At 40.1% G+C, this 27,373-nt stretch overlaps 1 protein-coding gene across 2 annotated transcripts in view; it reads right to left on the bottom strand.

The window, feature by feature from the left end:
- FOXM1 (forkhead box M1) overlaps positions 1-27,373 on the bottom strand; it is a 112,060-nt gene that overhangs the window by 46,107 nt on the left and 38,580 nt on the right. Inside the window, exons 6-8 of one of the 2 annotated variants that reach the window (XM_053718809.1) lie at positions 25,749-25,784; positions 12,609-12,675; positions 12,356-12,525 (exon numbers count right to left, since the gene is read on the bottom strand). In XM_053718809.1, the coding sequence (XP_053574784.1) occupies positions 12,356-12,525; positions 12,609-12,675; positions 25,749-25,784 (273 nt within the window). The remainder of the gene's footprint in view (positions 1-12,355; positions 12,526-12,608; positions 12,676-25,748; positions 25,785-27,373) is intronic. The other variant, XM_053718810.1, reaches the window with a different exon arrangement.

Below are 27,373 nucleotides of genomic sequence, written 5' to 3'. Positions count from 1 at the left end.
TGACAAAATGCCTGGACGTCTGGATTTTCTGACAGACGCTTGTGTAACAAGATGGACAGAGCTGAGATCTGTCCCTTTAATGAACTAGCCGATAAACCCTTTTCTAAACCTTCTTGTAGAAAGGACAATATCCTAGGAATCCTAACCTTACTCCAGGAGTAATCTTTGGATTCACACCAGTATAGGTATTTACGCCATATTTTATGGTAAATCTTTCTGGTAACAGGCTTCCTAGCCTGTATCAGGGTATCAATAACCGACTCAGAAAAACCACGTTTTGATAAAATCAAGCGTTCAATTTCCAAGCAGTCAGCTTCAGAGAAGTTAGATTTTGATGTTTGAATGGACCCTGTATCAGAAGGTCCTGTCTTAGAGGTAGAGACCAAGGCGGACAGGATGACATGTCCACTAGATCTGCATACCAAGTCCTGCGTGGCCATGCAGGTGCTATTAGAATCACTGATGCTCTCTCCTGTTTGATTTTGGCAATCAATCGAGGAAGCAGCGGGAAGGGTGGAAACACATAAGCCATCCCGAAGTTCCAAGGTGCTGTCAAAGCATCTATCAGAACCGCTCCCGGATCCCTGGATCTGGATCCGTAGCGAGGAAGTTTGGCGTTCTGGCGAGACGCCATGAGATCTATCTCTGGTTTGCCCCAACGTCGAAGTATTTGGGCAAAGACCTCCGGATGAAGTTCCCACTCCCCCGGATGAAAAGTCTGGCGACTCAAGAAATCCGCCTCCCAGTTCTCCACTCCCGGGATGTGGATTGCTGACAGGTGGCAAGAGTGAGACTCTGCCCAGCGAATTATCTTTGATACTTCCATCATTGCTAGGGAGCTTCTTGTCCCTCCTTGATGGTTGATGTACGCTACAGTCGTGATGTTGTCCGACTGAAACCTGATGAATCCCCGAGTTTTTAACTGGGGCCAAGTCAGAAGGGCATTGAGAACTGCTCTCAATTCCAGAATGTTTATTGGTAGGAGACTTACCTCCTGACTCCATTGTCCCTGAGCCTTCAGAGAATTCCAGACAGCGCCCCAACCTAGTAGGCTGGCGTCTGTTGTTACAATTGTCCAGTCCGGCCTGCTGAATGGCATCCCCCTGGACAGATGTGGCCGAGAAAGCCACCATAGAAGAGAGTTTCTGGTCTCTTGATCCAGATTCAGAGTAGGGGACAAGTCTGAGTAATCCCCATTCCACTGACTTAGCATGCACAATTGCAGCGGTCTGAGATGTAGACGTGCAAAGGGAACTATGTCCATTGCTGCTACCATTAAGCCGATCACCTCCATGCATTGAGCTACTGACGGGAGTTGAATGGAATGAAGGACACGGCATGCATTTAGAAGCTTTGTTAATCTGTCTTCTGTCAGATAAATCTTCATTTCCACAGAATCTATAAGAGTCCCTAAGAATGGAACTCTTGTGAGAGGAAAAAGAGAACTCTTCTTTTCGTTCACTTTCCATCCATGCGACCTTAGAAATGCCAGAACTATCTCTGTATGAGACTTGGCAGTTTGAAAGCTTGAAGCTTGTATCAGAATGTCGTCTAGGTACGGAGCTACCGAAATTCCTCGCGGTCTTAGTACCGCCAGAAGGGCACCCAGAACCTTTGTGAAGATTCTTGGAGCCGTAGCCAACCCGAATGGAAGAGCTACAAACTGGTAATGCCTGTCTAAGAAGGCAAACCTTAGATACCGGTAATGATCTTTGTGAATCGGTATGTGAAGGTAAGCATCCTTTAAATCCACTGTGGTCATGTACTGACCCTTTTGGATCATGGGTAAGATTGTCCGAATAGTTTCCATTTTGAACGATGGAACTCTTAGGAATTTGTTTAGGATCTTTAAATCCAAGATTGGCCTGAAAGTTCCCTCTTTTTTGGGAACCACAAACAGGTTTGAGTAAAACCCTTGTCCTTGTTCCGACCGCGGAACCGGATGGATCACTCCCATTAATAACAGATCTTGTACACAGCGTAGAAACGCTTCTTTCTTTATCTGGTTTGTTGACAACCTTGACAGATGAAATCTCCCTCTTGGGGGGGAGAATTTGAAGTCTAGAAGGTATCCCTGAGATATGATCTCTAGCGCCCAGGGATCCTGAACATCTCTTGCCCAAGCCTGGGCGAAGAAAGAGAGTCTGCCCCCCACTAGATCCGGTCCCGGATCGGGGGCCCTCGGTTCATGCTGTCTTTGGGGCAGCAGCAGGTTTCCTGGCCTGCTTGCCCTTGTTCCAGGACTGGTTAGGTTTCCAGCCTTGTCTGTAACGAGCAACAGCTCCTTCCTGTTTTGGTGCAGTGGAAGTTGATGCTGCTCCTGCTTTGAAATTCCGAAAGGGACGAAAATTAGACTGTCTAGCCTTAGCTTTGGCTTTGTCTTGAGGCAGGGCGTGACCCTTACCTCCTGTAATGTCAGCGATAATTTCTTTCAAACCGGGCCCAAATAAAGTTTGCCCCTTGAAAGGTATATTAAGTAATTTGGACTTAGAAGTTACATCAGCTGACCAGGATTTTAGCCACAGCGCCCTACGTGCCTGAATGGCGAATCCTGAGTTCTTAGCCGTAAGTTTGGTTAAATGTACTACGGCCTCCGAAATGAATGAATTAGCTAGTTTAAGGACTCTAAGCCTGTCCGTAATGTCGTCCAGCGTAGCTGAACTAAGGTTCTCTTCCAGAGACTCAATCCAAAATGCTGCCGCAGCCGTAATCGGCGCAATGCATGCAAGGGGTTGTAATATAAAACCTTGTTGAACAAACATTTTCTTAAGGTAACCCTCTAATTTCTTATCCATAGGATCTGAAAAAGCACAGCTATCCTCCACCGGGATAGTGGTGCGCTTAGCTAAAGTAGAAACTGCTCCCTCCACCCTAGGGACCGTTTGCCATAAGTCTCGTGTGGTGGCGTCTATTGGAAACATCTTTCTAAATATTGGAGGGGGTGAGAACGGCACACCGGGTCTATCCCACTCCTTAGTAACAATTTCAGTTAATCTCTTAGGTATAGGAAAAACGTCAGTACTCGCCGGTACCGCAAAGTATTTATCCAACCTACACAATTTCTCTGGTATTGCAACAGTGTTACAATCATTAAGAGCCGCTAAAACCTCCCCTAGTAATACACGGAGGTTTTCCAATTTAAATTTAAAATTTGAAATATCTGAATCCAATCTGCTTGGATCAGAACCGTCACCCACAGAATGAAGCTCTCCGTCCTCATGCTCTGCAAGCTGTGACGCAGTATCAGACATGGCCCTAGAATTATCAGCGCACTCTGTTCCCCAGAGTGATCACGCTTACCTCTTAGTTCTGGTAATTTAGCCAAAACTTCAGTCATAACAGTAGCCATATCTTGTAATGTTATCTGTAATGGCTGCCCAGATGTACTAGGCGCCATAATATCACGCACCTCCCGGGCGGGAGATGCAGGTACTGACACGTGAGGCGAGTTAGTCGGCATAACTCTCCCCTCGCTGTTAGGTGAAATTTGTTCAATTTGTACAGATTGGCTTTTATTTAAAGTAGCATCAATACAGTTAGTACATAAATTTCTATTGGGCTCCACCTTGGCATTGGAACAAATGACACAGGTATCTTCCTCTGAATCAGACATGTTTAACACACTAGCAATAAAAACATGCAACTTGGTTACAATCTTATTTAACAAAAACGTATTGTGCCTCAAAGAAGCACTAAACGATTAAATGACAGTTGAAATAATGAACTGAAAAACAGTTAAAGCATCAATCTTTAAAAACACCACAACTTTTAGCAAAGGTTTGTTCCCATTAGCAAAGTAACACTAATTAAATTTGTAACAACGTTTGAAATCACAGTCACTATATAAGTCTCACAGCTCTGCTGAGAGAATCTACCTCCCTTCAAAGAAGTTTGAAGACCCCTGAGTTCTGTTAGAGATGAACCGGATCATGCAGAAATACAAGAGTAACTGACTGGAAATTTTTGATGCGTAGCAAAGAGCGCCAAAAACGGCCCCTCCCCCTCATACACAGCAGTGAGAGAGAAATGAAACTGTCATAATTAAAACAAGCAACCGCCAAGTGGAAAAATAATGCCCAAATATTTATTCACTCAGTACCTCAGAAATGCAAACGATTCTACATTCCAGCAAAAACGTTTAACATGAATTAAATACCAATTAAAAGGTTTAATGTACTTTTACAGAGTAATTCCGGTGAAATACCATCCCCAGAATACTGAAGTGTAGAGTATACATACATGTCATTATAACGGTATGGCAGGATTTTCTCATCAATTCCATTCAGAAAATAAAAACTGCTACATACCTCAATGCAGATTCAACTGCCCGCTGTCCCCTGATCTGAAGCTTTTACCTCCCTCAGATGGCCGAGAAACAGCAATATGATCTTAACTACTCCGGCTAAAATCATAATAAAAACTCTGGTAGATTCTTCTTCAAACTCTGCCAGAGAGGTAATAACACGCTCCGGTGCTATTGTAAAATAACAAACTTTTGATTGAAGTTATAAAAACTAAGTATAATCACCATAGTCCTCTCACACCTCCTATCTAGTCTTTGGGTGCAAGAGAATGACTGGGGGTGACGTAGAGGGGAGGAGCTATATAGCAACTCTGCTGGGTGAATCCTCTTGCACTTCCTGTAGGGGAGCAGATAATATCCCAGAAGTAATGATGACCCGTGGACTGATCACACATAACAGAAGAAATAAGCTTAGCTCCCAGCCCCAGTGCCTGTATGTATGCTGTCCCAAAACTCTCCATACACAGAGAGCATGATGTCCCAACATAAAAGAGCCTTATATGACTGAGCCTTATATGTTATAAGTATATAATTAAAGTTCCCACTTTCCTCTGAGTTTTGTGCTCCTCCCAGAATAAAAAAAGTCAGCACTTACCTTAATGCTGTCCGACAGCAGGACAGTCCAGTAGGTTTAAGAGGTCCTCTCCCTCCCATAGCCCTGTGGAGAATGATAAAGCCTTAGTAAGATTGCTTAAGCCATCAGGATAAGGGCAGCATAAATGTATGGGAGGCGCAGTGAGAATTATGTCCCACAAGTTTCAATTGCTTTAAAGCCACCAAAAGCTCTACTGAAGAGACTGATATGGACTACGGCTACACCCTAGAACGAAGCAGCACAAACTTGCACTACTTTAAAAATAATAAACTCTTGATTGAAGAATCTTTTCTAACACCTAACTTTACCTCTTCCTAGCACTAACGTAGGGAAAGAGAATGACTGGGGTGGGAGGGAAGGGAGGAGCTATTTAACAGCTCTGCTGTGGTGCTCTTTGCCTCCTCTCCTGCTGACCAGGACGTGAATATCCCATAAGTAATGAAGATGATCCGTGGACTCATCGTGTCTTTAAAAAGAAATGAACAGAGCACTTGTAGGTCCCTTTAAGACCAGGCGTTCTCCCTGAAGCTCCTGATTGGTTCACCAACATGCCCCAGTCAATAGCAGCAATGCATTTCGAGTCCTGAGATTAACTATAGCGGTGTTTAACCCCTTGTAGGGAATATGATGGATAGAAAGCCATAGAAAGGAAGGGAAGCCAAACACCACCCAAAGCTGCAGACAACATTTTTATACAGCAAATACTTAAAGATAAGAAGAGTAACCAGAGTAAGAAAAGGGATTTATTTTAAAAAGAAAACTGAATTCATTGTTGTAGTATAAAGCCCCTTAAAGGTGAGCAGCACAGTGTGCTCAGTTCTCAGACTATGACACTTAACATATACATGATAGGGACACAATTCAGATAAGATGCATACAATTTTAAAACAACTTTCTTCTGTTATGTGTGATCAGTCCACGGGTCATCATTACTTCTGGGATATAACTCCTCCCCAACAGGAAATGCAAGAGGATTCACCCAGCAGAGCTGCATATAGCTCCTCCCCTCTACGTCACTCCCAGTCATTCTCTTGCACCCAAAGACTAGATAGGATGTGTGAGAGGACTATGGTGATTATACTTAGTTTTTATAACTTCAATCAAAAGTTTGTTATTTTACAATAGCACCGGAGCGTGTTATTGCCTCTCTGGCAGAGTTTGAAGAAGAATCTACCAGAGTTTTTACTATGATTTTAACCGGAGTAGTTAAGATCATATTGCTGTTTCTCGGCCATCTGAGGGAGGTAAAAGCTTCAGATCAGGGGACAGCGGGCAGATGAATCTGCATTGAGGTATGTAGCAGTTTTTATTTTCTGAATGGAATTGATGAGAAAATCCTGCCATACCGTTATAATGACATGTATGTATACTCTACACTTCAGTATTCTGGGGATGGTATTTCACCGGAATTACTCTGTTAAAAGTACATTAAACCTTTTAATAGGTATTTATTATGTTAAACGTTTTTGCTGGAATGTAGAATCGTTTGCATTTTCTGAGGTACTGAGTGAATAAATATTTGGGCATTATTTTTCCACTTGGCAGTTGCTTGTTTTAATTGTGACAGTTTCGTTTCTCTCTCACTGCTGTGTGTGAGGGGGAGGGGCCGTTTTTGGCGCTCTTTGCTACGCATCAAAAATTTCCAGTCAGTTACTCTTGTATTTCCTAACAGAACTCAGGGGTCTTCAAACTTCTTTGGAGGGAGGTAGATTCTCTCAGCAGAGCTGTGAGACTTATATATTGACTGTTATTAAAAACGTTGCTCTGTAATTTTTATGTTTTAATAATTATTGTTACTTTACTAATGGGAACAAACCTTTGCTAAAAGTTGTGTTGTTTTTAAGGATTGATGCTATAACTGTCTTTCAGTTCATTATTTCAACTGTCATTTAATCGTTTAGTGCTTCTTTGAGGCACAGTACGTTTTTGTTAAATAAGATTGTAACCAAGTTGCAAGTTTATTGCTAGTGTGTTAAACATGTCTGATTCAGAGGAAGATATCTGTGTCATTTGTTCCAATGCCAAGGTGGAGCCCAATAGAAATTTATGTACTAACTGTATTGATGCTACTTTAAATAAAAGCCAATCTGTACAAATTGAACAAATTTCACCAAACAGCGAGGGGAGAGTTATGCCGACTAACTCGCCTCACGTGTCAGTACCTGCATCTCCCGCCCGGGAGGTGCGTGATATTATGGCGCCTAGTACATCTGGGCGGCCATTACAGATAACATTACAAGATATGGCTACTGTTATGACTGAAGTTTTGGCTAAATTACCAGAACTAAGAGGCAAGCGTGATCACTCTGGGGTGAGAACAGAGTGCGCTGATAATACTAGGGCCATGTCTGATACTGCGTCACAGCTTGCAGAGCATGAGGACGGAGAGCTTCATTCTGTGGGTGATGGTTCTGATCCAAACAGATTGGATTCAGATATTTCAAATTTTAAATTTAAATTGGAGAACCTCCGTGTATTACTAGGGGAGGTTTTAGCGGCTCTTAATGATTGTAACACTGTTGCAATACCAGAGAAATTGTGTAGGTTGGATAAATACTTTGCGGTACCGGCGAGTACTGACGTTTTTCCTATACCTAAGAGACTAACTGAAATTGTTACTAAGGAGTGGGATAGACCCGGTGTGCCGTTCTCACCCCCTCCAATATTTAGAAAGATGTTTCCAATAGACGCCACCACACGGGACTTATGGCAAACGGTCCCTAAGGTGGAGGGAGCAGTTTCTACTTTAGCTAAGCGTACCACTATCCCGGTGGAGGATAGCTGTGCTTTTTCAGATCCAATGGATAAAAAATTAGAGGGTTACCTTAAGAAAATGTTTGTTCAACAAGGTTTTATATTGCAACCCCTTGCATGCATCGCGCCGATTACGGCTGCGGCAGCATTTTGGATTGAGTCTCTGGAAGAGAACCTTAGTTCAGCTACCCTGGACGACATTACGGACAGGCTTAGAGTCCTTAAACTAGCTAATTCATTCATTTCGGAGGCCGTAGTACATTTAACCAAACTTACGGCTAAGAACTCAGGATTCGCCATTCAGGCACGTAGGGCGCTGTGGCTAAAATCCTGGTCAGCTGATGTAACTTCTAAGTCCAAATTACTTAATATACCTTTCAAGGGGCAAACTTTATTTGGGCCCGGTTTGAAAGAAATTATCGCTGACATTACAGGAGGTAAGGGCCACGCCCTGCCTCAAGACAAAGCCAAAGCTAAGGCTAGACAGTCTAATTTTCGTCCCTTTCGGAATTTCAAAGCAGGAGCAGCATCAACTTCCACTGCACCAAAACAGGAAGGAGCTGTTGCTCGTTACAGACAAGGCTGGAAACCTAACCAGTCCTGGAACAAGGGCAAGCAGGCCAGGAAACCTGCTGCTGCCCCAAAGACAGCATGAACCGAGGGCCCCCGATCCGGGACCGGATCTAGTGGGGGGCAGACTCTCTCTCTTCGCCCAGGCTTGGGCAAGAGATGTTCAGGATCCCTGGGCGCTAGAGATCATATCTCAGGGATACCTTCTAGACTTCAAATTCTCTCCCCCAAGAGGGAGATTTCATCTGTCAAGGTTGTCAACAAACCAGATAAAGAAAGAAGCGTTTCTACGCTGTGTACAAGATCTGTTATTAATGGGAGTGATCCATCCGGTTCCGCGGTCGGAACAAGGACAAGGGTTTTACTCAAACCTGTTTGTGGTTCCCAAAAAAGAGGGAACTTTCAGGCCAATCTTGGATTTAAAGATCCTAAACAAATTCCTAAGAGTTCCATCGTTCAAAATGGAAACTATTCGGACAATCTTACCCATGATCCAAAAGGGTCAGTACATGACCACAGTGGATTTAAAGGATGCTTACCTTCACATACCGATTCACAAAGATCATTACCGGTATCTAAGGTTTGCCTTCTTAGACAGGCATTACCAGTTTGTAGCTCTTCCATTCGGATTGGCTACGGCTCCAAGAATCTTCACAAAGGTTCTGGGTGCCCTTCTGGCGGTACTAAGACCGCGAGGAATTTCGGTAGCTCCGTACCTAGACGACATTCTGATACAAGCTTCAAGCTTTCAAACTGCCAAGTCTCATACAGAGTTAGTTCTGGCATTTCTAAGGTCGCATGGATGGAAAGTGAACGAAAAGAAGAGTTCTCTTTTTCCTCTCACAAGAGTTCCATTCTTGGGGACTCTTATAGATTCTGTAGAAATGAAGATTTATCTGACAGAAGACAGATTAACAAAGCTTCTAAATGCATGCCGTGTCCTTCATTCCATTCAACTCCCGTCAGTAGCTCAATGCATGGAGGTGATCGGCTTAATGGTAGCAGCAATGGACATAGTACCCTTTGCACGTCTACATCTCAGACCGCTGCAATTGTGCATGCTGAGTCAGTGGAATGGGGATTACTCAGACTTGTCCCCTACTCTGAATCTGGATCAAGAGACCAGAAACTCTCTTCTATGGTGGCTTTCTCGGCCACATCTGTCCAGGGGGATGCCATTCAGCAGGCCGGACTGGACAATTGTAACAACAGACGCCAGCCTACTAGGTTGGGGCGCTGTCTGGAATTCTCTGAAGGCTCAGGGACAATGGAATCAGGAGGAAAGTCTCCTACCAATAAACATTCTGGAATTAAGAGCAGTTCTCCATGCCCTTCTGGCTTGGCCCCAGTTAAAAACTCGGGGGTTCATCAGGTTTCAGTCGGACAACATCACGACTGTAGCTTACATCAACCATCAAGGAGGGACAAGAAGCTCCCTAGCAATGATGGAAGTATCAAAGATAATTCGCTGGGCAGAGTCTCACTCTTGCCACCTGTCAGCAATCCACATCCCGGGAGTGGAGAACTGGGAGGCGGATTTCTTGAGTCGCCAGACTTTTCATCCGGGGGAGTGGGAACTTCATCCGGAGGTCTTTGCCCAAATACTTCGACGTTGGGGCAAACCAGAGATAGATCTCATGGCGTCTCGCCAGAACGCCAAACTTCCTCGCTACGGGTCCAGATCCAGGGATCCGGGAGCGGTTCTGATAGATGCTTTAACAGCACCTTGGAACTTCGGGATGGCTTATGTGTTTCCACCCTTCCCGCTGCTTCCTCGATTGATTGCCAAAATCAAACAGGAGAGAGCATCAGTGATTCTAATAGCGCCTGCATGGCCACGCAGGACTTGGTATGCAGATCTAGTGGACATGTCATCCTGTCCGCCTTGGTCTCTACCTCTAAGACAGGACCTTCTGATACAGGGTCCATTCAAACATCAAAATCTAACTTCTCTGAAGCTGACTGCTTGGAAATTGAACGCTTGATTTTATCAAAACGTGGTTTTTCTGAGTCGGTTATTGATACCCTGATACAGGCTAGGAAGCCTGTTACCAGAAGGATTTACCATAAGATATGGCGTAAATACCTATACTGGTGCGAATCCAAAGGTTACTCCTGGAGTAAGGTTAGGATTCCTAGGATATTGTCCTTTCTACAAGAAGGTTTAGAAAAGGGTTTATCGGCTAGCTCATTAAAGGGACAGATCTCAGCTCTGTCCATCTTGTTACACAGGCGTCTGTCAGAAAATCCAGACGTCCAGGCCTTTTGTCAGGCTTTAGCTAGGATCAAGCCTGTGTTTAAAACTGTTGCTCCGCCATGGAGTTTAAACTTAGTTCTTAACGTTTTACAGGGTGTTCCGTTTGAACCCCTTCATTCCATTGATATAAAATTGTTATCTTGGAAAGTTCTGTTTTTAATGGCTATTTCCTCGGCTCGAAGAGTCTCTGAGTTATCAGCCTTACATTGTGATTCTCCTTATCTGATTTTTCACTCAGACAAGGTAGTTCTGCGTACTAAACCTGGGTTCTTACCTAAGGTAGTCACTAACAGGAATATCAATCAAGAGATTGTTGTTCCATCCTTGTGTCCAAATCCTTCTTCAAAGAAGGAACGTCTTCTACACAATCTGGATGTAGTTCGTGCCCTCAAGTTCTACTTGCAGGCAACTAAGGATTTTCGACAAACGTCTTCCCTGTTTGTCGTGTACTCTGGTCAGAGGAGAGGTCATAAGGCTTCGGCTACCTCTCTCTCCTTCTGGCTTCGTAGCATAATTCGTTTAGCCTATGAGACTGCTGGACAGCAGCCTCCTGAAAGAATTACAGCTCATTCTACTAGAGCTGTGGCTTCCACTTGGGCCTTTAAGAATGAGGCCTCTGTTGAACAGATTTGCAAGGCTGCAACTTGGTCTTCGCTTCATACTTTTTCCAAATTTTACAAATTTGACACTTTTGCTTCTTCGGAGGCTATTTTTGGGAGAAAGGTTCTTCAGGCAGTGGTTCCTTCTGTATAATGAGCCTGCCTATCCCTCCCGTCATCCGTGTACTTTTGCTTTGGTATTGGTATCCCAGAAGTAATGATGACCCGTGGACTGATCACACATAACAGAAGAAAACATAATTTATGCTTACCTGATAAATTCCTTTCTTCTGTTGTGTGATCAGTCCACGGCCCGCCCTGTTTTAAGGCAGGTAAATATCTTTTAAATTATACTCCAGTCACCACTTCACCCTTGGTTTCTCCTTTCTCGTTGATTCTTGGTCGAATGACTGGGAGTGACGTAGAGGGGAGGAGCTATATGCAGCTCTGCTGGGTGAATCCTCTTGCATTTCCTGTTGGGGAGGAGTTATATCCCAGAAGTAATGATGACCCGTGGACTGATCACACAACAGAAGAAAGGAATTTATCAGGTAAGCATAAATTATGTTTTCCAAATTATTTCTATTATCAAATTTGCTTTATTCTCTAGATGTCCTTTATTAAAGGAGCAGCAAGACACTACTGGGAGCTAGCCAAACACATAAGGTGAACAAATGACAAGAGGTATATATGGGCAGCCACCAATCAACAGGTAGCTCCCACTAGTGAATTGCTGCTGCTCCTGAGGTATGTTTTTCAACAAAGGATACTGAGAGTATAAAGTAAATTAGATAATAGAAGTAAATTGGAAAGTTGTTTAAAATCGTATGTTCTATTTTGACTTTACTATCACTTTAAAAAGACATTGTTATAGCTAAATTAAATAAAAAACAAAAATAAAAATATCAAATATATTAATTATAGGGAGAGGAATAATTTTTATCTTTTTAGCTAGTCTAGGCACCCTCATATTAAATTGCTTTTTGAACTGCAGTAAATTTAAAAGGCAATGTTATCTTCTTTCAAAAGTCCTGATGTTTCTGGTGTGTGCTCTAAGATTGAGAATTTGGAGTAATGTAAACCTGCTATATTCTATCCTCTCTATGGGTAGGTATTATTATTATCATTTATTTGTATAGCGCCGCCAAATTCCGTTATAGATGTCACAAATCGTGGAATTGTCTTGTGCCCGACTATAAAAGATTTTTTAATAATCTTTACACACAACACTTAAAACACGCACACCTCTCTGTTTACACCGACCGCACCATACTGACCTTGGGAGCAATCTTCACACATTTAATGCTGCGTGGCCCATCACAAGCTCTATTGTCAGAGCACAGCGGCTCCAGTGTAGGAAGAACGACAGACTGAGTCATTGGAAACTGGACTGGGATCAGATAAGAATTGACCCTGGGCAAAAGAGGTTTCATCTTCCTCTCTGGTGCTGGGAGGAGACAGAAAACGCTGCATTATAAACAGGACTGTGAGACAGCATGTCAAATAAAGCTTTTTTACACACATTCTCACCTTTACAACTAACAGATGATCCCAGCATGCTCTTTGTTACCTCCGGGATTATTCTCTTCGGCTGCTGCTGGCAAAAAAAATAACTAAATTATATATATAAAAAATGATGCAATTACACTTAAAGGGACACTGAACCCAACTTTTTGCTTTTGTGATTCAGATAGAGCATGCAATTTTAAGCAACTTTCTAATTTTCTCATATTAGCAAATGATCATTCTCTTGGTATCTTTATTTGAAAATCAAGAGTGTAAGTTTAAATGCAGGCCCATTTTGGTGAACAACCTGGGTTGTTCTTGCTGATTGGTGGATAAATTCATTCATCAATAAACAAGTGCTGTCCAAGGTTCTGGACTTTCTTTTTCAAATAAAGATAGCAAGAGAACGCAGAAAAAATGATAATAGGAGTAAATTAGAAAGTTGCTTAAAATTGCATGCTCTATCTGAATCACAAAAGAAAATGTTTGGGTTCAGTGTCCCTTTAAGAGAAACTATTAAAATAGGAGTATATTTGTGTACCTGAAGCTTCACTTACATTTTCTTCCCTCTTGTTGATATTTATGGAGATTTCACAAAACAGCACTAAATGCTCCTTGATTTACTTAAAGGGACATTCAATTCTAAACTTTATCTAACTTGTTCGACACTCCCTAGATGGGTCTGGAGCTAAAATTCTACGTTAGTGATTTCTTAACACAACACACGTATTGTATTCACAGCTAAAAAAAACAAACCAAAAAAAAACAAACACTTAGCTGGGTACAATAGACACGCACCAATGGTTTATTACTGCACAATGTAATTTTTGCATGTTTTCAAAATCTCTCTCACACAGCCTCAACTATCAATTTATATACTGAACACGAGCAGAGATCCTCATAGCCAAACCGGATCCATTTTACTTGTGAAAGAGAACTATATATTGAGCATTTGTTTTTTGGAGATTACACTTATTGCCTACATTTAAAGAGAGCGCACCTCTTATCGGATCCCCTCCTGGTTTCTGTGTTTTGTGTGTATATATATATATATATATATATATATATATATATATATATATATATATATATATATATATATATATATATATATATATATATATATATATATATATATATATATATATATATATATATATATATATATATATATATATATATATATATATATATATATATATGTTAATAATGAAAAATCACCTGCGGTACAACCTTACAATATGAAAATTTGTTGTTTCAGTATATTTGTTTATGTGGTATTTTTACCCTTTGTAATATCCCACTTTAGAATAGATAATAGTGGATATAGGTCTATTTTATATGTAGACAGTCAGAATGAAAGGAATATATATATATATATATATATATATATATATATATATATATATATATATATATATATATATATATATATATATATAAAAGAGCGCACCACATGTAATACAACAAAAGTTAAATAGCGTGCTGCCTTAATATTGACACAGTGTACCCTTGTCACTGTTAGAAATAGTAAGAAAAGAGCTATCAAAGGTAGAAAGGCGCTCAGCTATAATATAATATGTCCTGTTGTAATAGGAACAGTTCTTTGATGGTAAATGAACACAGTTTATGTAGGTTTCTTGATGTAGATGTTGTAATTCGTCTTGTTCAGATGTGAAAAGAGGATCTTTGTAATCAATGGTATCCTTGGACTCTCTGTAGCTCTTTCGTGTAATGGTGAGAGTCTTTAGCCGTCTCAGTGATTAGCAATGTCCCCCAGGTTCATGCAAGATAAACACATAGCGTAATACTGTATAAAATGAGGTGGAAATTTATTATAACCAAAAGGTATTATGCTTACAATGTATAACCTCAATCCATAATGAGGTACGATAAAAAGCTTAGACACAGTGATATTGAACTCCAAACTTGTTCCCTTGGGATAAACAATTATAGTGCCAAAGTGGTGTCTTAATGGGTAAAAACAGTTTGCTCACAAAGCCCTATATGGTGCTTGGAGTTAGTATGTTTAGGGAAACAGATCCCATTAGATATGCAACAACAAATACTACCCTTTTACAAATGATTATAAGTGTGTGAAAGTGTTATTATGACACCGTAGTAGCGTATGGGGTTATGCTGCTGCAGAGCATGTCAAAAGAAAAGTAGAAGCTGTACTGTCAAAAAATGACAAGTATTTTTAAAATCAAATGATTTGTGGCTGCCGGTATGAAGGATCCCTGTCCGACCACCGCAACAATCCTTACGCGTTTCGAAGTTATTACCAACTTCTTCGTCAGAGGAGTATGGAATCACTGTGTCTAAGCTTTTTATCTTACCTCATTATGGATTGAGGTTATACATTGTAAGCATAATACCTTTTTGGTTATAATAAATTTCCACCTCATTTTATACAGTATTACGCTATGTGTTTATCTTTCTTTCTTGCATGAACCTGGGGGACATTGCTAATCACTGAGACGGCTAAAGACTCTCACCATTACACGAAAGAGCTACAGAGAGTCCAAGGATACCATTGATTACAAAGATCCTCTTTTCACATCTGAACAAGACGTGGATAAAGCTTTCAGAAAATAGTACTCTGGAGGACAAAGGGAAACCACCACCTTTACCCAGACAGAGCAGAAAGCTTACCTCATACAGATTGAGGGTGTATCTGGTAAGCAGGAATTCTTACTCTCACATCTTTATTAATTACGACATCTACATCAAGAAACCTACATAAACTGTGTTCATGTACCATCAAAGAACTGTTCCTATTACAAAAGGACATATTATAGCTGAGCGCCTTTCTACCTTTATTGATAGTTCTTTTCTCTCTATATCTCTATCTCTATCTATATCTCTATATCTATATCTATATACACATATATACATACACAGACATACACACATATTTTATGCTTACCTGATAAATTTCTTTCTTGACACAATGAGTCCACGGATCATCATAAATTAATGTTGGGAGGCGGCAAAGAGCACCACAGCAAAGCTGTTAAATATCACCTCCCTTCCCTCCCACCCCGTCATTCTACTGAAGTAAAGGAGAGAAAGGAAGCAACAAGGTGCAGAGGTGTCTGAAGTTTATAACATATCCACAACCTGTCGAAAAACAGGGCGGGCCGTGGACTCATCGTGTCAAGAAATACATTTATCAGGTAAGCATAAATTTTGTTTTCTTTCTAATGACACGATGAGTCCACGGATCATCATTAATTACTGTTGGGAATCAATACCCAAGCTAGAGTACACAGATAAGGGAGGGACAAGACAGGAAACCTAAACTGAAGGCACCACTGCTTGAAGAACCTTTCTCCCAAAAGAGGCAAAGTGTCAAATTTATAAAACTTTGAAAAAGAGAGTGAAGAGAGGACCAAGTTGCAACCTCGCAAATCTTTCCAAAGAAGCTTAATTTTTGAATGCCCATGAGGAAGCAACAGCCCTCGTGGAATAAGCCGTGATTCTCTCTGGAGGTTGCTGTCCAGCAGTTTCATAGACAAAACGTATGATACTCTTCAGCCACAAAGAAAGAAAAAGTAGCTGTAGCTTTCTGTCCCTTAAAGGAACAGTATACACTCATTTTCATATAACTGCATGTAATAGACACTACTATAAAGAACAAGATGCACAGATACTGATATAAAAATCCAGTATAAAACGGTTTAAAAACTTACTTAGAAGCATTCAGTTTAGCTCTGTTGAAAAGGTAGCTGGAAAGCCCACTGCAAGTGGCAAATAAGACACTCCCCCCTCCCCCTTCTTTTGCATATGAAAAGACCCTTTACACAAACAGGAGCAAGCTGGAGAAGGTAGCTGACGGTATTCAAATAAAACTTTGGGGCTTGGTTAGGAGTCTGAAAATCAGAGCAATGTTATTTAAAAATAAGCAAAATTATACATTCTTTTAAAAAACAGACTTTATGGGCTTTATAAATAGATCATCTACAAAACATTTATGCAAAGAAAAAAATGAGTGTATAATGGCCCTTTAAGTTTTCCAGAGAAAACAACAAAAAAGACCGTAGACTTACGAAAATCCTTAGTCGCCTGCAAGTAAAAATTTTGAGCACATACCACGTCCAAATTGTGCAAAAAATGTTCTTTCCGAGGAGGAGGATTAGGACACAAGGAAGGAACAACAATCTCCGGATTAATGTTCCAGACAGAAACTACATTAGGGAAAAACCCTAACTTGGTACGTAAGACTACCTTATCCAAATGAAAAATAAGATAAGGTGACTCACAAGAAACAAAAAACTTTCCAAGATAAAAACTTAATATCAAAGGAATGCATAGGCTCAAACAGAGCCCCTTGAAGCACCTTATGAACTAAATTAAGACTCCAGGGAGGAGTAACTGGTTTGAACACAGGTCTGATCCTGACCCAGGCCTGACAAAACGATTGCACGTCTGGTACGTCCGCCAGACGTTTATGTAACAAAATAGACAAGGCAGATATTTGACCCCTTAGGGAACTTGCCGATAATCCCTTCTCCAAACCTTCTTGGAGAAATTAAAGAATCTAAAAATCCTAACTCTACTCCAAGAGTAGCCCTTGAATTCACACCAATACAGATATTTACGCCATATCTTATGGTAAATCTTTCTAGTCACAGGTTTACAAACCTGAATTATGGTCTAAATGACCGATTCCGAAAACCACGCTTGTTTAAAATTAAGCGTTCAATCTCCAGTCAGCTTCAGAGAAACTGGATTTGGATAAAAGAAGGGTCCTTGGAGTAGAAGGTCCTTCCCTCAAAGGAAGCCTCCAAGGTGGAAAAGATGACATGTCCACCAGGTCTGCATACCAAATCCTGCGAGGCCACGTCGGTGCAATAAGGATCACCGACGCCCACTCCTGCTTGATTCGAGCAATAACTCGAGGTAGAAAAGCAAACTGAGGAAATAGGTATGCAAGACTAAAATTCCAAGGTACCACCAGAGCATCTATCAGTACAGTCTGAGGGTCCCTTGACCACGAGATGTCATGAGATCCAATTCCAACTAACTCCTTTTGCGAATCAGGCTGGAAAACACTTCCGTGTGTAGTCCCCGGGTAAAACGTCTGACTGCTTAGGAAGTCTGCTTCCCAGGAGGTCCACTCCTGGAATGTGGATCACCTACAGACAGCAATTGTGGGTCTCCGCTCACTGAATGATCATGGCTACCTCTGTCATGGTCAAAGAATTTCGAGTTCCTCCCTGACGGTTAATGTAAACCATTGAGGTTATATTGTCCGACTGGAACCTGATGAACCGGGCCGAAGTTAACTGAGGCCAGGCCAGGCGAGCATTGAAAATTGCTCTCAATTCCAGAATGAGTCCATGTTCCCTGAGCCTTTAGGGAGCCCCAGACTGCTCCCATCCCAGAAGTCTGACATCTGTTGTTACCATCACCCAGGAAGGTGTGCAAAAGCAGGTTCCCTGGGAGACAAACGCCAAAGTAAAGAATCCCTTGTCCCCTACTCCAGCTGTAATCGCGGAGACAGGTCCGCATAATCTCCGTTCGTACCATCAGCTCATTACCTTCATGCACTGAGCCACTGATGGCCGAGGACTGAAGTGCTAGGTAGAATCGAAAATCTTTGATTTCCTGACTTCTGTCAGAAAAATTTTCATTGATGAGGAAACTATTATGGTTCCCAAGAAAAACTGCCCTTGTAGTTGGAACTTAGGAACTCTTTCCAAATTCACCTTAAATCCGTGAGACTGCAGGAAAGATAACGTTTCCGTGAGTGATCTTACTTGTTGAAAGGAAGGCGCCTGAACAAGAATGTCGTCCAGATAAGGTGCCACTGCAATGCCCTGCAAAGAGCACCGCCAGTTGGGATCCCAAAACCTTTGAGAAATTTCTGGGAGCTGTGCAAGGCCAAATGGAAGAACCACAAATTGAAGAGTTTGACTAGAAAAGCAAAACTTAGAAACTTGTGATGGTCCCTGTGATGGGAACATGCAAGTATTCATCCTTTAAATCCACAGTGGTCCTAAATTGACCCTCTGGACCAAAGAAAGAATGGAACAAATAGATTCCATCTTGAAGGACGGCAATCTGAGGAATTTGTTTAGACTCTTGAGATTAGGGCTGCAACTAACGATTATTTTCATAATCGATTAATCGGCCGATTATTTTTTAGATTATTCAACTAATCGGATAAAAAAAAAAAAACTAATACTTAACATTAACACAACTGTTGGTCCAATTTTTTAAGCAGCAGAACAAATTTTTTATAATTAAGCAAAACAAAACCACAAACTGTTTGAAAAGAGGTAGAACTAGAAAGAGGTAGATTACCACTGTTTATAACATTCTGTTATTCACTCTTCCAGAAACTTTGCATTGGAATGCAAAAATGTCAACATGACCACATGCTCCTAGCTGAGGCTGGCTCTCTTTTTGCCTGCAGAAGAAGTGGCACTCAGATGGTGTTGAGGTGTCTGAGATGCATAAATAGGGTTTTGCCAATTTCACCAAGGTGTGCTTTTTATCTTTGTTAGTTCTCAACCAATGCAAGGGAACTTTCAACAAAGTAAGCCTGTACTTCATTTTAACACAAAAATATCTTGAATATCTATATGCAGTGGTAAATAACCATCTATAAGCTTAGGGGGAGAAATATCTAGTCCACTCTTAAAATAACAGATATATATTTACAGAGGTTGAATTTGGTACATATTCCAATTAATTAAAAATAGGAAGAACAATAAAAAAGGCAAAAGGGCTAAAGACTATATATCAGTAAAAGGACACAACCTTAAACATTTATCTATAGAGTACAAATAACAATAGCAAGCGATCCGCTACAAATTGTGCAAACAGGTAATAGTGACATCAATTCATTTAACAAATGCCATCAATCTAGGGCTAGGTGTAAATGACAAACTCGGCACTATATCATGCAAAGCATAGTCCCAAATCACCTGATTTTATATAAACAATCCAAATTATGACTCCTATTTCATTTATGGGTTGCAGATAAGACAGGAGTAGTTGTAAACTTAAAAATAAACTTATAGTGTCCTAAAAAGGTGAAAAGTAAACGTCTGTAGACGTCCTTTAGGCTAAGGGCATAACCATAAAACACAATTCTATGTGCAGGAACTCATTGGAGTAAAGCATCTGGTGCTGTGCACAGACCAACTAATTGCAAACCAACTAATCGATTATGAGATTCGTTGACCACTATTTTCATAATCGATTATTATTGATTATGCCGATTAGTTGTTGCAGCTCTACTTGAGATTTAACATTGGAATAGAACCCCAGACTCCGTTCCTGCATCAGAACAGGAACTAACACTCCCAGGTCGGAGAGGTCCCGAACACAGTGTAAGAACACCTTTCTTTTAGTCTGGTCTACAGATAATCTTGAAAGCAGAATCCTGCCCCATGGAGGAAAATTCTTGAACTCTAGGTCATATCCTTGGGACACTATGTCCACAGCCCAGGGGATCCTGAACATCAGGAACCCAAGCCTGAGTGAAGAAAGAACGACTGCCCCCCACAAGATCCGGTCCCGGATTGGGGGCAGGCCCTTCCTGCTGTTTTTTATTCAATAGCAGGCTATTTAGATAGTTTTCCCTTGTTCCAAGAATAATTGGACCTCCAGGAAGGCTTGGACTGCTCCTGCTTGGAAAAGGGGAGTGCCTTGAAATTTCGAAAGGAACGAAAATTACTCTGACGTCCCTTATGTTTATTTCTCTTATCCTAAGGGAGGAATGTCAGAAATTATTTCCATCAAACCCGGCCCAAACAAGGTCTTTCCCTTGTAAGGAATCGCCAAAAGTTTAGACTTAGATGACACATCCGCAGACCAAGATTTTAACCATAAAACACTGCGGGATCCGAAAGGAACAACTCTCCTCTATGGGAATAGTAGTTTCCTTGGCTAGCGTGGAAATTGCCCCTGTGGGTACCGTCTGCCAAATTTCCTTGATAGCGTCTGCTAAAAGAAACATCTTATAATTATAGGGAATGGAGAAAAAAAGGGATACCCAGTCTTTCTCATTCCTAGTAATAATCACTGTAGCCCTATCAGGTACAAGGAATACTTCCGTCATGCAGGGAACGTTAAACTTGTTTAGGATTGACTATGACCGTAATATCAAAGTTGTCCAGGGTAGCTAAAACCTCCTTAAGTAGAAAACGTAGGTGCTCTAGCTTAAATCTGAATAACACTCCAGCATCAGAGGAAGGGATTACACTGTATGATTCTGAGATCTTACCCACAGGAGATACCAAAATATCCTCTTCTTCAAACTTATGAGAAGGAAGTTTGAAATAGATACAGTCGAGACAGAAACCATACACAAGGGAATTGGGAGAAAAAGCATGGCACTGTATTACTAATAAAAAAAAATTGGGACACCAGAGGAGAAAATGACGGAATATTTTGAGCATTGTCAAAAATAAACTCCCAAACAATATTGCCTCAAAAAATAAATATTGTGTTCCTCAACACATGAGGAACATACAAGGACTGGCGGACTATATAATAATTTAAACCAAAGAGATATAAGATATCTGCATCTATAACAAAGTTCTAACAGAAATAAATAAGACAAATAGAAAATAACGTTACCGTTTCTTTAAATTTTAAAAGGAAACTGCTTTATTTTGATGAGCTGCAAAAAAACGGAACCGTTTTATTCTTTGAACTGAAACCACGTAATTGCTTTATTTTTTACTGTAAAATAAAGATTTAACACACATCCAACAGCTTCTACCCTCAGCTTTAACTGCTAAGTTTGACAACCTTGTGGGATTACCGGAAATAATTGCGTTATGAAAACCGGAACCGAATTGAGAGCTGTTGAAATAATGCTAAACCATATTAATTCCGTTTTAACTAAAAAAACGGCAAGTAGTCAGATTTTTTTCATACATATAATCGCAATTGAGAGAAGTATGTGCGCAGCACATAATCCTACCGCCATCCAAGTCCTCGTGGGCGTGTCCAAACTAACAAGTTAGCCAACATTTTCTGTGAAAACTCTGTAATAAACTAACAGAGTATCGCCCACATTGAGTCTTTTCTCCTCAATCCCCAGTGCCTGCAAATGCTACCCTATATAAACCCTTTGTAAGTACATTAGGATTACTATATAGTTCCAGGAAAATAATAATTGCTATATCTTTTCCTAATGAATAAAGTGCCCAACCTTTTTCTGAGTCCTTCTCTTTCTAGTCCCAGAAAAAATAAAGTCAACACTTACCTCATAAATCTGCCAGGCAGCAAGGCAGCTCACTAGGTTTGAAAGGTCCTCTTCCTCACATGGACCTGTGGAAAAATAGATAAAGACTGAGAAATCTTACTCATCGTGTCATTAGAAAGAAATATATGTTTGTTTCAATAGTCAATCCTAGCATTTGTAAAAACGCTAGGATTTACTTTCACTTTAAATTACAAAATGATGGTTCATTGCCTCTGGATCAGCAATGTGAGCTAACAGCAATCTTCTTCTAAATGTATCCCAGTTGATTGCTACTATAGACTGACCATGCCCAATTCCGCATATCATTGCTGTTAACTAATTGTCACAGTACACCATAATTCAATGAGCGTGTTAAGTTTCTAATTGCTCTGCACCATCATATTCTCTTAGCCTAGGGATTATATGTTTCAATTCCTAACTAGGTGACATGGCACTGAGACACAGCACAAATTAGTGACCAATGTCTATATGAACCAGACAGTATGGAATGGAAACCAATAAATCTTCAACCAGTGGTCAGCCCAGCCAGGATCTGATTCCATTTAACATTCTATACTAGTCAATGGAAGCCTGCCCCTTTCATATACACTGGCAGAGAAAATAGTGATCGTTCTTAGGTTATATACTACATCATAATTACCCCCTCTATAGTTAAATATTTATAAACACCTTATTTTTATTCCTCAGGAGGGCATATTTTCTACTTTAGTTTCTAACCATTATTCACCTCAAGGTGCAGAATTGTATTTGCTTTAGTTTTCTATTTAATGTTTGTTATTTGTGTTTGTTATAAAGAAAAAACGAGAGACTGATAGTCCATGCTTCCGATGAAATCCACGTAATTCATTCATTCAAATACCTTATGTACAGATTACATTCTGTGAATTTGCCAATTTACTGTACTTTGTCAATGGTACACATTTACTCTGTATGGATATCTTATGTTTCTCAATAAAAAGAAATAAAAAAAAGTTTAAAAACAGACAAACATCACTCAAAGTATAAAAGCTCAGGTTTACACTCACATATAGTGCATTAAAGTCCTTCAAATTAGAACTTTTGTTTAAAAACTTTGGGTAATATAGCCTTGCTGTTGATCAGATGAAACCCCTCTTCGTGATCAGTCCATATAGTTCCTTCAAATACGCAGACGTACGTTTCGCCGATTACACTCAGCTTTTTCAAGGAGAGACCTGGGCTGATTCAAGGAGATTTGTTTGTTGAGCCCTTACCCTAGAGCTAGTCGTAGCTCTTTATCACGTGAGTAGGACCGGCTCTGTTGTGATTCTGCAATCCATTGTAAACGGATGTATGCTATGTTGCCCTTTTCTTTCCTTTGAGGATTTTTCCAGCAATAAAGACTGTTTTACAATACACCTAGAATGGTTGACATTTGGATATTTGTATAGTTTCCACAGAGAACTTTCCTTAAGTATATCAATCTGATCCCTCTCCCTGTTCTCCACAGAAAATGTTGCCAGCCAGGTGGCATTATGAAGTACCCGGGTGGGGGCAGTGCAATACTTAGCAATATTCAAGTAGCCGGGTAAGCACCACAATCACTTCCACATGGACATTGAAACATAGGACTGAGGAACTGTTGAAGTTGTTGCTAGTTATGGCCTTCTAATGTGACTTATATTCAAACACCAAGTCCTTTGTAGTTAATCAGGAGTGGGAATAACCACCCCGCTGCCTGTTTACCTTAAATCACTAATCACTCTAGCAATAGCTATTTAGAGAAATGCAATTTCAGGGAAATTTCCTGAAAAAAAAATCTCAGACAATTTGCTTGTGGCAACAACTTAAAAAACTTGTTACATAATTCTTGAAAGACTTTCTATGATCTTAGCTACATTTAATCAGATAAAGAAGTAGTAGGAAAAGTTGCTGACTTTCAGAATTTAGCGATTACAGCGCAACTAGGCTGCACAAAACGTCTCTCTTGGGGCCTGATGAGCTAAAAGTCTCCTCTATGGCAAGATTATCAGAGGAGTCTTGTCAGTACTGTGAGGTTCCTTAAATCATTTTAGAAATGATAGCTTGAGAACGGTTTATCTAGCTATGCAGAGTTTTGTGTGTGAATGAGAAACGCATACATTGTAACAAAATGCACAAAAAAAGCACCCGAAGACTTTGTATGATTTTGTTCCATGCCAGCGAGTTTTTGATAATCAGGTCCTTGGACTATCCTTCTTCTACAAACTTCTTTAGAACAGTTCAGCTTCTATTCAGTTTGTGTTGTTCTTAAATAGAGTTGGTAGCATTCATTGAAAGCTGTAATTCTGGGCAGCTCACTACCTGATGTGCTGTGAAAACTTCATAACAGTATTTGAGGAGCATGCACTGCTCATGAGCTCGCACTAAGGAAGCTGGATGGCTCAGACAGAGAGGCAGATATAGGAAAGTAAAGCTACACCCAAGGGGGCTATGACAACATTGCCACAAGATACCTTAAAGTGAATGTAAATGAGTGCCCTGTTTTTAACAATACTATTAAAAACACTGGCACTTTCATTCATGGAAGTTTACATTTCACCCGTTTTCTTAAGATACTTACCTATTCTTCTTGAAGCCGCTCCAGCGCTTCACCAGCCTGTCTATTCGTCAGCAATAACGATTCCGGCATCCTCCAATCACGGCTTTCTCCTGGGGGGCCTGGGGGGGGGGGGAATCATTTCCTGAGGCAACGCCGTGATTGGAGGAAGCCGATTTCGTCATTGCTGGGTAATTAGACCAGGAAGAAGAGGGCGGGGCCTTGTTTCAGAACGGCGATCCAGCATTTCAGAAGAAAAAAGGTAAGTATTTTTAAAATCTGGTGCAATGTCAATTTTCATGAATGAAATTCCCCCGGGGCACTTTCACATGAAAATTGACATTCACTTTAATTACAATTTAATTAGTGCAAAATATCTTTGGAAAGGCACACAGAGATTTATGTTGTTTATGCCAACCATAGCAATTTGCAAGGATATCAAGTGGCTTTTAAGTCTATTCAAACAGAAAAACATTCCAAAACAGGAAATCAATAATAAGTGAGTGTGAGAGTGAGACACACACACAGTGGACTAAGAAACCAAACAAGATTATGACTAAATAGTCAGTTTCACATCAAAGTACATTTACATCAGTTACCTTAAAAATGAATTAAGCTTGACAACAGTGAAACTTTTAAATATGATATGACAACTATAATTCAAAATTATATTATTTTTACCCAATTAAAATATTTAATAATGTACATGTGGAAGAAAACCCCACTGAAATAGAAAAAAAAATATAAAATTAAACCTTTAAAATGTTTTAAATATAAGGACAGGGATTATGTGGTAAATCAACTAAAAGTAGCACTAAGAGAAAACTACTATTAAAAAGGGCTGGCAGAGAGGTTTGTAGTGCAGACTGGACTGTAGCAAAACATTACAACCCTCTCTGGCAGCCAAGGAGTTAAAGGGACACTGAAACCAATTTTTTTCTTTCAGATAGAGCACGATATTTTAAGCAACCTTCTAATTTACTCCTATTATCACATTTTCTTCATTCTCTTTGTATCTTTATTTGAAATGCAAGAATGTAAGTTTAGATGCCGGCCCATTTTTGATGAACAACCTGGGTTGTTCTGATTGGTGGATAAATCCATCCACCAATAAAAATGTGATGTCCAGAGTTCTGAACCCAAAAAAAAAAAAGCTTAGATGCCTTTTTTTTCTCCAAATAAAGATACAAAGAGAACGCAGAAAAAAAAATAGAAGTAAAATAGAAAGTTGCTTTAAATTGCATGCTCTATCTGAATCACGAAAGAAACATTTTGGGTTCAGTGTCCCTTTAAGAGGATACCCGTCCAATTCAGTGCACAGGAGACCCCTAGAGGCCAGAATGAAATATTTCTCCAGAACGCACAATATACAGCTATTTAAGGAGGGAAGACTTACAGGTTCATTGCTTTCAACCGATGTGGGATGTGAAGCCTCCAAGTGATGAAGGAGATAGCATTGTGGAAAGAAATAAAAAGAAAACATTACAACAGGCCAGTTAGTTTAACTTCAGTAGTAGGGATATTAATGGAAAGTCTCTTAAAAGAAAGAATTATGACTTACATAAAGACAAACAATTTAGAGGACCAAAATCAGCATGGCTTTAATTAAAGGGACAGTCTAGTATAAATTAAACTTTCATTATTCAGAAAGGACTTTTAATTTTAATCAACTTTCCAATTTACTTTTATCATCAAATTTGCTTTTTTCTCTTGGTATTCTTAGTTTAAACTAAACATAGGTAGGCTCATATGCTAATTTCTAAGCCTTTGAGGGCTGCCTCTTATCACATGCTTTTTAAATCTCTTTTCAACACAGAGACAGAAAGTACACATGGGCCAAATAGATAACACTGTGTTCAGGCACAGAAAGTTATTTAAGATCTAGCACAACACAATGCTAAATTTAAGACAATAGATAATAAATAGTCAAAGTCATGTGATCAGGGGGCTGGAAGAAGGTTCCTAGATACAAGGTAATCACAGAGGTTGGTTATGCAAAACTGGGGAATGGGTAATAAAGGGGATTATCTATCTTTTAAAACAATAACAATTCTATGGTAGACTGTCCCTTTAAGGGAGATCATGTCAGACTAATCTAATTGGCTTCTTTGATTATGTAACAAAAGTATTAGACAAGGTTGGAGCAGTTAATGTAGCCTATCTAGATTTCATCAAAGCATTTGACACCGTCCCACACAAACTATCTCCTTAGCCTAGACACAAACATTGTGAACTGGGTGGAATTTTGGCTTAAGAACAGAAAACAAAGTGTCTTAGTAAATGAAGTTCATTCAGCAGAGTGGGCTGTTACTAGTGGTGTTCCTCAGGGGTCAGTTCTGGGGCCTGTTTTGTTTAACATCTTTATCTGTGATATCAGCAAAGGGCTACAGGGGAAAGTATGTCTGTTTGCAGACGATACAAAAATTTGGAACAGAGTGGATGTTCCAGGGGGGGTGAACAAAATGAGAAGTGATATACAACAATTGGAGGATTGGACAAACGACTGGGATCTAAAAAGTTTAACAAGGCAAAGTGTAAAGTAATGCATTTAGGGAAGACAAATCCAAATGTTACAGACTAGACACTTTACTGACTGTTACAGATGAGGAACAGGACTTGGGAATTATTATTTCAGATGATTTAAAAATTAGTAAACAATGTAGTATTGCAGCGAGTAAGGCCAGCAGAATGCTTGGATGTATTGGTATAGGTATTTGCAACAGAAATATAAGGTTCTTATGCCACTTTATAGATCATTAGTTAGGCCTCATCCTGGGTATTGTGTGCAGTTCTTGAAGGCCATATCTTCAGAAGGATATTACAAAACTTGAATCTGTGCAAAGGAGGGCTACCAAACTGGTACATGGTCTAAAAAATAAAACATACTAGGAGAAGCTCAATTACCTAAATATGTATAGCTTAGAGGAGAGAAGGGAAAGAGGTGATATGATGATAACTTTCAAGTACGTTAAAGGGCTTAGTAAAGCTGAGGTTGTGAGTATTTTACATAAAATGGAAAAT

This window comes from Bombina bombina, chromosome 6 (assembly GCF_027579735.1).
Source record: "Bombina bombina isolate aBomBom1 chromosome 6, aBomBom1.pri, whole genome shotgun sequence".
Lineage (NCBI taxonomy): Eukaryota > Metazoa > Chordata > Amphibia > Anura > Bombinatoridae > Bombina > Bombina bombina.
Note: the sequence above shows the minus strand (reverse complement) of the source record. Positions and strands in the feature narration are given on the sequence as shown.